General features: G+C 41.9%; 3 protein-coding genes and 1 pseudogene across 3 annotated transcripts; 2 read left to right on the top strand and 2 right to left on the bottom strand.

Moving 5' to 3' along the window:
• The first annotated feature begins 119 nt into the window (after nucleotides 1–119).
• On the top strand, nucleotides 120–1,043 carry ufsp1 (UFM1-specific peptidase 1). Its single transcript, XM_028429503.1, has one exon. It carries the CDS (start codon nucleotides 199–201, stop codon nucleotides 940–942), a length of 744 nt encoding a protein of 247 aa, XP_028285304.1. The 5' UTR covers nucleotides 120–198; the 3' UTR covers nucleotides 943–1,043.
• Nucleotides 1,044–1,811: 768 nt separating this feature from the next.
• On the bottom strand, nucleotides 1,812–3,195 carry LOC114451167 (endonuclease domain-containing 1 protein). Its single transcript, XM_028429743.1, has 3 exons — nucleotides 3,163–3,195; nucleotides 2,719–2,967; nucleotides 1,812–2,393 (listed from the first exon to the last, which is right to left on the bottom strand). The coding sequence occupies exons 1-3, from the start codon at nucleotides 3,193–3,195 to the stop codon at nucleotides 1,812–1,814; spliced, it is 864 nt and encodes a 287-aa protein (XP_028285544.1).
• A 1,003-nt stretch (nucleotides 3,196–4,198) lies between these two features.
• On the bottom strand, nucleotides 4,199–5,150 carry LOC114451166 (endonuclease domain-containing 1 protein-like). The gene is made up of 2 exons (XM_028429742.1): nucleotides 4,899–5,150; nucleotides 4,199–4,789 (listed from the first exon to the last, which is right to left on the bottom strand). The coding sequence occupies exons 1-2, from the start codon at nucleotides 5,148–5,150 to the stop codon at nucleotides 4,199–4,201; spliced, it is 843 nt and encodes a 280-aa protein (XP_028285543.1).
• A 1,886-nt stretch (nucleotides 5,151–7,036) lies between these two features.
• LOC114451007 (up-regulator of cell proliferation-like) lies at nucleotides 7,037–12,850 on the top strand (annotated as a pseudogene).

Below are 12,850 nucleotides of genomic sequence, written 5' to 3'. Positions count from 1 at the left end.
TGATTTCTGCTCGTTATTTGCGATTTCAGCGTTATTGTGTTAAGAACGGTATGGGTAAGGCGGAACTATTAGTATTGCATGTGCACCGGCGGGACTGTTATTGCCGTTACACCAGTCGACTATCGTATGAGTGAGCCGTGTTATGGACTGCTGGCAGGTCAAAATAATACGTACTCATTAGAGGAAAACTAAAAAAACATGGATCCAGAGTCACATGAGAAGATTGACTGGTTAGGAAGTGGAGCAGAAGAGGGGATGATTGTGCAGACGAGCCAAACCTTATCAAAAAATGCACACTGTGGTTTGTCTCATCCACGTATAGATCCTATGAAATGTTCTCTGGTAAAAGGAGACTATCTCTACTTCCATTATGGCTGTGATGGGATGGATGACCGAGGCTGGGGTTGTGGCTACCGTACAATTCAAACAATGGCTTCCTGGATTTGCCACAACTGTACGTTACAAGCTAAGGGTCGAAGCAGGCCTGCACCTAGCCTGCCAGAAATTCAACAAGCCTTGGTTACAATGGGGGACAAGCCTAACTCTTTCTCAGGCTCCAGGGAGTGGATAGGAACATTTGAAGCCTCTTTGGTGCTTGAATATTTTTATGATGTCCCCTGTAAGCTGGTGCATGTTAGAGGTGGAGGGGCAGAGCTGGAACATGTGGCCGTGGAAGAGCTCCATCAGCACTTTGAGAAGCATGGATCCCCAGTCATGATGGGAGGAGACAGGGACAACTCCTCTAAGGGGATAGTGGGAGTGTGGACTGGGGACAAGGGGAGCTACTTGTTAGTTATTGACCCTCATTATTATGGATGTCAGCTGGAGAGAGGAGACCTGCAGAGACGAGGGTGGGTGGCATGGAAAAGAGTGTCATCTCTGGATCAGTCCTCATTTTATAATCTGTGCATGCCGCAGTCTGCCAAAATAGCAACATTGTAAAGTGTAAAGACAGTTTTTGTGAATGAAATAATAAGGATGTGTCTTAATGTGACATAAAACTTGTGTTTTACATAGTTACTATGAATGTTTCGTAAGGAGCAACAGTGCCATCTTGTGGTTGCAGTCCTTCATTGGACATAATCATTTCAGTGATTTACACTGAATAAGGAGAACTTGCCTCCTTTTCAGTAAAAGCAAAACTCTAGATCTAGATTCTACCTGGTGTTTTACAGATTTAGCTGATCAATAAGATAATAGTAGTGTAATAAACAGACATATGGTGTAAATAACACAGACTTTGCTCAGACTCTGTACTGACACGTTTTATTTCTTTTAATATAGTAACAGAACTTAAGATTTATTCATACTGCAGCCACAGAACTCTGATTTTTTTACCTTTACATGTGTTTATGTATGTTATGTAACAGCTATATTTATTAGGATTATGGAAGATAAGTTCGCTAGTGTGCCGTGTGTTGATGTCAGAAACTTGAAGATGTGAAAAATGGACAAAGTATTTAATTGTGTAACTAGTGAACATGATAAACATCTAGTCCAAATGTCTCACAAAGATGTAGTGCAACAGTAACACAAGCAGAAAATACAGAATATTTCTCAAGGCATGTAGTATCTCATTTCTGAACTGTCTCTTGTATCACTCAGGATTTGTTGTGTGTCTCATGTGATGCAGCATGTTTTTTGCTGTCTAATCAAACAGATTTGGACATGCAGTTTGAACAAGGCCTTAGTTCCATGTCTAATTTGAGAAGCTGCAGAAATCCTAAACCTTTCAATTATCAAGTGCTAAATTTCCAACATGCTTTAAATTTGAATTATATTATATATAATGTATGTTTTCAGTATCAGTGTCAGTTTTCAGGGACACAGTCGTTATAGAAAATTTGAAAGTTTTTGTCCACATCCATCCTCCCCTTTAGGAACTTCTCCAGGTTCTTGAGAGGAACTTCTACCATGTGGTTGTTAACATGATCATTCTGGCCATAAGCCCCAAATACAGGAAACTTGTAGCGTACAAAGTATGGTGCATTTTGGTCAAATTCAGTGCAGCAGTAGGCTGACCACATGTACTCTGGTACTGCCACCCTGTCCTGGTTGTTGCGTCGGATCGTGTGGCCTGAAGTGGTGACACCAGTAATGACAAAGGCTTTGCCCCGGCAGTAGTTGTTGAGGCGTTTGCGAATGAGGTCCTGGTGTGCAGCCCAGGGACCCAGGTTGAACTCTCTGATCTGAGGTACCACATTGGTCAGGCTGTAGGTGGAGGCTTTGTCCAGGGGGTCAGCCTGATGCTCATCAGGATTTAGCTGCCCACGTTCATACTGTACCACATCAGTGTAGTCCTCCAAAACTGCCTGGGTGTCCTCAAAGTTCATATGCATTCTTGAAGATTGAGGGAAGGGCTCCATGTTACTACTGCTCTTTTCTGAGGCCAACTGTGGAGGGAGAGAAAGAACAAACACACAGTACAGCTAAAAATGATGTCATACATGCCTTATTATGTAAAAGATTACTTTCATAGACTGAAAGTGACACATTTGCATAAATGCTAACAGCAAGTCTATCAATGAAATAGTACCATAGTCCATAAAGATTATCTCAAGCTAATTTTGTTGCTCTCACACTGCTCAATAGGTGTAAACATATAGATATACTGTGTCTATAAGGCAATGCACACCTATATAATGCATTTAGTTTAAATAACTTGTAATGCAATAACCTAAACCAGTATTTGCCTGAATAATAGTCAGTCATACCTACCTGAGGCTCGAACATCCAAGGGAAGTCCACCTTCTTCTCTCCATCTGACTTCTTGAACGTATAGGCAGAGTAGATGGGGATGTGTCTGTGAGGGTCATACACGGTGATGTAGCGAGGTTTGTTCTCATACCTCTGGCAGATCTTCTTAAGGGAGTTGCTGAGGTAGCCCCGTGGTGGAGTGCCCATAAACAGAGAATCCTTACAGCGCTCCACATGGTTAAAATCTGTTACCACTCCTGCCTGGGCCCTCTGTGGAAACACACAGGTCAGCACAGCCAGAACAGCTGCCAAGGACACGGCCCGGGTTGCTGATGCAGGAATCATCACTGCGGCAATTTTCTACTTGGTCTCAGTCAGTGCTGGTTTGTCTCCCTGTCAGCTGTGACACATCCACAAGTACAGCCTCTGTCAGAGCTCTATCACACTCAACATTTCCCTTCTTGCCTCGTCAGTACTGGGAGCGAACTGGTCCTCCATTGTGAAGCCTTTTCCATATATTCAAATTGCCACAAGTGCAGTAGTTTATGAGCAGTGAATGTTATCAGTCATTGAGAACAGATGCTGTATTTGAGTGTTTTTCCTTCAAGTTGATAAAGGTCAAGTAATGACCTACTTTCAGTTTTCTTTTTATACAGTTGCAGAAAGAGCTATTGGTAGACAGATATGAAAGTATAACCAAGCTGATTAATGCATCAGAGGACTGCAGGGTATTCTGTCTACCTGTTTAGGCAGCTGAGGTCCTTCAACATCTGCAGGACGATGATAAGGATGTTTTATGAGTCTGTGGTGGCCAGTGCCATCATGTATGCTGTTGTCTGCTGGGGCAGCAGTCTTAGGGGTGAGGGACATAAACAGACTCAACAGAATCATCAGGACGGCCGGCCATGTTGTGGGAGAGGAACTGGACTCTCTGACAGAGGTATCAGAGGAGGATGTTGGCCAAAATAAAGACCATACTGGACTGTCCCTCCCACCCACTCCACACTGTGCTGACCAGCTACAGGAGCTCGTTCAGCAACAGACTCCGTCTCCCACGATGCACCACTGAGAGACACAGGAAGTCATTCCTGCCCGTCTCAATCAAACTACGGTACTGAACTCTGAACTGTAACAGTCACTCAGACACTGTACATTCATATTCATCGTTCATGTCGTGTGTGTCTGTATATAGAGATTTAGTGTGTTGTTTCTAGTTATGCTAACAAATCTATTTTAAGAAAATGTTATCAGACAGAAGCAATTATATAATTATTTTGTGTTTTCTATATGGTTGTGTGCATTAGGTAGCACTAACTGTGTACTCCCTGTGCACTGCACTGTAAGTGCACCTTAAATAGCCCTCTAAATAGTCTGAAATAATTTGAGACACAACAGTAAATATGATGGAGACATTATTTATGATACCAATAACACATGCAGGATAGTTTCTTATAGTTTCTCATAGAACACAATCGCAGTCACCATGTATCTAGATATTTTCCTATGCAGTTTTACTGGATGCTGGTGGGACACAGTCCCCTACAAAGATCTGAAATTTCTGATTTACAAAAGTAGTCTTTGTGAGGAACTCCTGCAGCTTCTGGACAGACATTTCCACCACCTCATTGTTCTCCTTATTGAGTCCATAGTGAGCAAAAGATGGGAACTTATAACGTTCATTGTAAGGCATGTTGTGGTCATAGTTGACACAGCAATAAGCTGACCACAGGTAGGTGGGAACTGCGATGCGGTTGATGTTTTCCCGGCGGATCATCTTCCCTGAGGTGGTGATACCAGTGACAATGTACGCTGTTCCACGGCAGAAGTTGTTGAGCCGTTTGCGGATGATGTTTTCCTGTTTGTTCCAGACTCTGTTGTTGAAGTCGGGCACCATGGGCACGACATTGGTGAGGGTGTATGTGGAGGCCTTGTCATCAGGGTCCCCCTGGTGCTCGTCTGGGTTGAGTGTACCACGTTCATAAAGGATGGCATTGGTGTAATCATCCAGAACAGCTTGGGCATCTTCAAAGTTCATGTGCATATAACCACGCGGAAAAGGCTGCATCTCATCTGTGTCAGAGGACGTGGATAGCTGTGCAGAGAGACAGACCCACAGCATGACTGAAAATGATTACACACAACATGAATGGCTACTGCGTGCTGATTCTGTTCGAAGATGACATGGCTTTCTAACTCTTTACCTGAGGTTCATACATCCATGGGACATCCACGCATTTCTCCCCATCCGAGCGTTTAAAGGTGTAGGCAGAGTAGAAGGGTACGTGGTCCATGGTGTTGTACAGTGTCACATAGCGTGGCTTCTTGTTGTAACGCTGACAGATGAATTTGAGGGAGTGGTGCTCCAGTCCTATCGGTGGTGTCCCCATGTAGAGGAATTCTCTGCACTCTGGAGACAGCTCTTTTTCCACTCTCCCTCTGACTGCCAACGTCATTATGTTGACAAGCAGGAAACACACCTGGACCCAACAGTCCATAGTTGCAAGGGTCCTGTTGAAGTTATAGCAGCTATATTTCTGAGATGTGCCTGTGGAGCTCAGTTAAACAGCCAGTAAAGCGTTCACAGTCTTTCTGTAATCAGGGCTCAGTATGCAAAGCAGTGCTCTTCTTACACCTCAGCACATCCACCCACAGCTAAAGAGAGGGGCTGTGGGTGTGCCTCACAATTCTGAGGAAGAATGTAAAAAACAAAAGTACTTCTTACTTCAGGGGCTCAAATAATTTTTCCCTAACTGTACACTGAAACCAGCTGCTGGAGGACGATGGACACAACCAGCCAGTCTGTGGTGACACCTGCACACACAAGTAAGATAAAGGAAAACATAACTATAATAACAAGCACAACGTTTCAATGGTCTTATAAGACATTTTTTGTGCTAATGTTTATTCACTTATTCACTACAATGTAACAACATAACAACAACTTACAGCTTTTATAGGTACCGGTAGCAATTTACATGTGCATCATAAAATGGCAAGACAGCTCATCAGAAACCCATGGCTATCTTCACACACACGTCCTCCATTGTCTACAGTGATGATAGTGTTGTTTGTTGTTGTTTGTGTTAAGCTTTCATCATGTGGTATGCTGTTATTTAAACAGTTGACAGAAAGAATTTAACTGCAACAGAACAAATGTAGCTAAGCTACAATGCTAGCGACTTAGTTTTTGTTACACTGACTATCACTACAATATACAGCAATTACAGCATTCATGTGACTTATGATCCTTGTCATTCTACCCTGTTAGGCCAGTTTTAAACTGCATATTTTACACTGACTTGTGGTTGTTCAATTGCTCAAAGCATTTTCACTCAGCTGAAGTCTTCTGCATTTTTTTATCTTATGGCCTACAGTTAAAGTAAACTGAAGCACAATAGTATAATGTTTAAGCCTCTGCTGTGGATTATGGCTAGACGAAATAGAAATCAGTATATTTTTTATAGCATTGGCAACACGAAGACAAGCGTATGTGAATCTCAAAACAGAAAATGAACAAAAAGCCAGATATTTGGGTCTGGTTGGACATTGACAACAATTTAACATGAACTGTGAAGCCTGACCATACTTCCATTCTGATCCCTCAGTGCTCCCTTTTTGCTTTGTCAGCAAATATAAACCCATGTGTGGAGTCTTGCTTACAAGAAACATCATTGTTGGTAAAAAAAAAAATACATTCGCTAAAATTAAGAAACACACCCGTTTAGGCAGATGGAAACAGTAGATTCTGTCATCATATCACAACCATGCAGGAGGATGAGAGGATATTATTTACTGCTGTACATTACAGTATGCAGGCATTAAGAGAATAGGCATTACAAGACGTTTGTGACAGTGATGTGATTGAATAAGGAAGATGTGAGAACATCATTGCATGTTACTCATATCTGTAATTGTCTTTTTCACTGTGTCATGTGAGATCTCTTTAACTACCCTGTTAGGCCAGTTTTAAACTGCATATTTTTCACTGACTTGTGGTTGCTCAATTGCTCAAAGCATCTGCACTCAGCCGAAGTCTTCCGCTTTTGTCTTTGACAGCTAAAGTGAGCTGCAGCACCACAGTGTAATGTTCAAGCATTGGCTTTCTAAAGTGGTAACTTGTGTTTTTGTCATTTTTGTCCTCTAACATGGCGGGGGGGGGGGGGGCTGGATTGTCTTGGATACAGGCAAGGGGGGCTTCAAGGAAAAACAGTTTGCTCTGGCAAATAACCTTTTGACTCGTCTGCAAACATAATGTGTTTAGACTATAACAGGAACTTGAGCACAGCATTTACCACAAATAACATGGTCATTGAAACAAAAGTGAAAGTAGCTTCTCCAGTGTTTACTGCACCATTGTATGACACAGTCCTCCACACCAACAGGACAATTTTCTTGTAGCATGGCCTCTTCTGTAAAGGTAGGTTTTTTATTTAAAAAAAAAAAAAGATGTTCACTTTTGTTGCTATTAGATTGTTTTGTATACTTTCATGAGGTTTGTGATCTATGTTGTCTGGCTCAGTAGGTCGGCTACGATTTAGGCTACATGAATAATTCAATACCTACCTCTGAATTCTTAACATGTTCAGTTAGTAAATCATTAATACTATCAACATTATCATTTCCACAGCACATTGCCCTTACAGGAAGCCAATAGTGTATAAAATCATCAACAAGTCAGTGTCTGTGCAGTTGGACCCTCTTGCCTCTGAAACCAGCTGCTAGCAGACAATGGACACAAACAGCCAACAAGAGGCCTTACTGGCTCCTGAGGAAGCTAAAGAGAAAACCTACTCTGTAGTGACCTCAGTGCACACAAGTAAGGAAAGAATACCACAGTAGACTTTGTGGGTGAATTGTATTTGCTATGTGAACAGCTTAGTATAAATATTGTTGGTGTCTGCATGATAGAAAAAACGAACAGTTTTGCAAGCTGCATATTTCTAGTTTTTTTGTAAGCATTCTCCTTTCAGTCATTTACAATGGTAAATATACCACTACCACCTACAATAACTTCACGCTATATACATACACCTCAGTTATTCTAATTATAACTTCCAAAATTTAGACTAACAAATCAGCACGAAGTATTACAGAGACCTATTTCTAGGGCAATTTACCATCTCAACGCCAAATTACAGTTGGATCAGCACTTGCTTTTTTCAGGAAACCACAGGCATCTCTAAACAGACTGAGTCTGTGACCCACTAACACAATTATATGGTACTGTTTATAGTTAAAAAGTTACAAACTAGATAATGATCACAAACTGATCAGCAAATGAACTAAAATGCAATAAGTGTTTAATTTAATACCTCAAATACATGAGGACTGAAATACCTGATATATGAGTATGTTGGGTTGTTATTTATTTCAAGGGACCTTGCACCTTTTAGAGCTGAGACTGTATATGTGACAGCTTTTTTTTATCACCACAGAGAAACTCCTGGAGAGTTTTTTGAAGGATCTGGGGTTGGAGCAGTACTACAGAGAGAAGCTGTCACTAAGCAAGCTGCTTGAGATCAATAAGAAGACCCTAACTGATGAGCCATGCAAGTGTAAATCTGACCTTTTATGGTATTTTCTAAAAAAACTGATGATAGTTAATGTGACAGCTAGAAATGTCAGTACATCAGAGTCAAACTGTGCAGCTGTATCAGTGACTACGGAGTTGAATTTTGAGGATCTGCTTAATGTCCCAAATTCTGCTGACTCTGCTGACTACAACCCACTTGACATAATCACTGCTCTCTTTCTGTGTTCAGATGGTTTTGTACAGCAGGAAATGGCACTCAAAATGTCTGTGTGTCAGTTTTCTGTGCCTCTGCTGCTTCCTAACTGTGACACACAGCAGTGCACACTCATGCTTTGGGCCCTGAGAGACATTGTTAAGGGGTACAGACCTCAGTCTCTTTCAGAGTCCAAGGGCTTCATTGAAGAAAGAATCGTTATAACTGAACTTCCAATGATTTCTTTTGCGAGACTGGGTGAGTGCTCCTTGTCCAAGTCAGAGATTCTCAATAAGCTCCTGAGCACTTCTCAGCAGTACCATGACGCCTTTGTGCACAATGAGATGGAGTGTGGAGACAGTCCAAGAAGAATATCCAATGGACTGACTGAGATTACTTGGTATCTTCCTGGTGGAAACAAAAACATGGATATCTTCAGTGAGCCAGTGGCTGTCGCTAACCTTCGTGGGGACATTGCTTCATTTGAAACACAATACTCCTTTTTGTGTCAAACATCTGCAGCAGTTTTTGTCTTCTTTGACAATTTGGATTCTGAGTGCAGTCTGCTGACTAGCACACACAGCAAGGCAGAGATCTTCTTGGTGGGAAACCATCAGAGCAAAAGCTTTAGTTTAGATGCTCTGAAAAAAGTAGCAACCAGGTTGGGCCTGACTAACAACAACATCATTATTAAGAGGAAAGAGAAAAATGATGCAGACTTTGTCAAAACTTTGAGGAAAACCATCAGTCATATAATTAGGAATACAGTGGTGAAGATGCAATTAGAGCAGATGGCTGACATTGCCCATGAATTGGGAATCTTGGTTGATGAAGATGATCCTGTCTGCCAGACTGCAAAGAAAAATGCAGATGAAATCACTGCAGGAATAGAAGACATGCTGAAATACAAAGAAGATCAGCTTCCCCTGCAAGGCCAAATATGGAAGGAATTGACCTTCTTAGAGAAGGAAGAATTCCGACTTAAAAACCTTGGGTCTGAAAATGTAGAAGATTACAAAAGCAAACTTCAGGAACAGAAAGCTGAACTTCGAAGCAAAAAGAATTCCTATGACATGTCAACAGCCATGTCATGCTTCATCAATGCAATATCAAGCTCAGAGTCAGAGAGGTGTTACTTCCTGAAATGGATGCGAATGAACCTTGATAATGTGTCTCGTAAAAAACTGTCAGGACTCAGGGAGCAGTACAAAGAAAAGTGCAAGAATTCTGAGAACAAGGAGGAGATTAAAGAAATAGACCGACAACTTTCCAACAGCTCACTGGGGACTGAACACTTCTTCCGTGAAATGGGTCAGATCTATGAAGCGTCACTTTCACTTCCAGAAACACACCCATCACGTCAGCAGTTGCAGCATCTGCCCAAACTCTGTGCTGAACTGTTGCGTGATGGATATCCCCTTGAGCTTGTAGATGGAGATGCTTCCAACATTCCTCTCAGATGGGTGACTGATGTTCTCTCTCAGCTCAGTGATTTGGTGTCTCCAAAGAACAAGATACTAGTAGTCACAGTTCTTGGAGTTCAGAGCACAGGAAAGTCCACTCTCCTTAACACCATGTTTGGAGTGCAGTTTGCAGTCAGCAGTGGTCGATGCACTCGAGGTGCCTTCATGTTGTTCATCAGAATCAATGAAGACATGAGAGAAGTCCTCAAGTGTGACTTCATGGTGATCATTGACACAGAGGGCTTAAAGTCACCAGAACTAGCACAACTGGACAACAGCTACGAGCATGACAACGAGCTGGCAACACTTGTTGTGGGGCTGAGTGATGTCACCATCATCAACATTGCAATGGAGAATTCAACAGAAATGAAGGACATCCTACAAATAGTTGTCCATGCTTTTCTCAGGATGAAGGAGGTGGGCAAAAAGCCTAAATGTCAGTTTGTTCACCAGAACGTGTCTGATGTTTCTGCCCATGAGAAGAACTTACGAGACAGGAAGCTGCTGTTGCAGCAGTTAAACGAGATGACCCAGGCAGCAGCCAAAATGGAGAAGAAAGAGGAGAACAAGAGCTTCACTGATGTGATGGAGTACAGTCCAGACACTGGGAACTGGTACATCTCTGGACTCTGGAACGGAAACCCACCAATGGCACCAGTCAATGCAGGGTACAGTGAAGCTGTATATGAGCTCAAGAAAAACATCATCCAGCTACTGCAGACATGTGAGCTAACTGCTAATAATATCTCAGACTTCAAAGAGTGGGTGACCAGCCTGTGGAATGCAGTCAAACATGAGAACTTCATCTTCAGCTTCAGAAACAGCCTGGTAGCTGACGCATACATGAAGCTCTGCACAGAATTCAACAAATGGGAATGGGAATTCAAAAAAGAGATGTACTCCTGGGTGACAGAAAAAGAAACAAAAATCTCCAACTTTGGTACAGTTGCAGATAAATCTGGAAAGTCTGACATGGGAGACCTCCTCTCATGTTTGAAAAGTGAAGCCTCTGTGGTGCTGTCCACATGGGAGGCCAAGCTTCTAGAAAACCTGACAGAGTATTTCAAGCAGACAGAAGGCCATGTGTATCTGGTTGAAGAATACAGAGAGGAATTTGCAAACAATGCAAAGAGCCTTCGAGCAGAAACAGAGAGGTCTGTAGTTCATCAGCTCACAGCAGCAGCAGACATCAAGCAAGAATGACAGAACTTGACAAAATCAAAGAGAATCACACAAAAGAAATTGAAAAAGCTGTCTGCGAGTTAATTGATGAATGTCGAAAGAAAAAAGTCCAGATGACAGACGAGGAGCTGGACACAGAATTTGACAAGATGTGGAGGGAAACACTGAAGAAACTGTCTTTTTCTAAACAAGAGGTCAAAGATGTCTTCACAAGTGTGTATTACTGTCTGAGAACAAATCTGTCACACAGGGGGAGCCGAGCAAGTGAAATGTTGGGTAAACAAAGGCTTAAAGATTGTGGATTAGAGCCTTTCAAATACACAACTGAAGGACTTGAGAGATTGAAGGACACAGTGAAGGAATGGTTCTACCTTAAAAGTCACACAATGGCTGTCCAACAACTGGCTGCCAGCATCATAGATACTTGCTCTGAGTTTGTCAGAAAAAAAACTGGTAAGAAAAAACAATTACCATGAAAATTACATCCAGGAGATCCTTAACATCATTGATGAGAAGCTGCACAACAACCAGGATCTTCAGACAGACATCGAGTTTGAAGTTTCTCTAAAACTGCACATCTGTGGATCTGCAGCCAGAAAGTTTCAGAAAATGCATGAAGATTTCCTACAAGTGAACGATCCCTACAGATGTTTGACGAACAACAAGGAAAAGTTTTGTGCTGATTTCAAAGATGTGTTCTATAAACGAGACCAGTGCCAGAAGAAGGCTGAAGAATTCACCAACCAGTGCTTGAAGCCAGCAGTCACAGACTTTGTCTATCGTTCCCTGGGTCCTAATATCATTGATGAGATGCTGAAAATGGAGAAGTTCAGCACACGAATCTCCTTCCAGTATTCAATCTTACTGGATTTGCTCTTAAAGAACACCTTTGAAAAGTACATGAGTTACACTATTTCTTATGAGAGTTATGTGAAAACACAAATACTTGATGAAATAGTGAAACGTTTCTCAAGTGGATCATCGACATTTGAGTTTGAGGACAGACACCTTCAGTTATGTATCAGCAGCATAAATGATGCCATCAAAAAGGCCAAAACTGAGAAGAGTGACAACTTGAAGAGCTTTGTTAAAGATATCTGTAAAGAACTTGGTGACAAACTGGTCATTTCCCAGGATTCTCTGGGTGCTTTCATGATCCTGAACAATGCTGACCAAGAACAATTTGACCAGTGTCTTGCAGCATCTATGAAGGACATGGCAGAAGCTCTTAGAGACCAGTTTAAACAAACAGGCATCAGAATAAAATTAAAACATCTCAGTGTGCAGCCTCAGAATGAACTTTTCACCAGAGTGATTGGTTGTGGTAAACAGTGTCCATTCTGTGGAGCTCCTTGTGATGCAGGAGGAAAAGACCACAAGCAGCACTGGGCTTCCCTGCATCGACCAGAAGGTCTGGGAAAACACAGGTGGGAAACAACAACAAAACTGGTCACAGACATTTGTTCATCTCTTGTGAACACTGACTCAAACTTTCGCTGCAATGCTACAAACTATCAATGCCATCCTTACAAGACTTACAATGAAGTTTTTCCAGACTGGCATATTCCTCCAGATGTGAGCCTTGAAGCATCAGACTACTGGAAATATGTAATGACAAAGTACAACAAGGACTTTGCTGAAGAATATGACGCAAAACCTGCTCATATTCCTTCAACCTGGAAAAATATCAAAAGGAAGCAGGCAGAGAAAAGTCTCAGAGAATCATTTAACATCAAATGAGACCAGACTACTAACACTCTCCTCTAAAAGTCACAGAGGACA

Source organism: Parambassis ranga, chromosome 18 (assembly GCF_900634625.1).
Source record: "Parambassis ranga chromosome 18, fParRan2.1, whole genome shotgun sequence".
In the NCBI taxonomy this organism is placed as follows: domain Eukaryota; kingdom Metazoa; phylum Chordata; class Actinopteri; family Ambassidae; genus Parambassis; species Parambassis ranga.
Note: the sequence above shows the minus strand (reverse complement) of the source record. Positions and strands in the feature narration are given on the sequence as shown.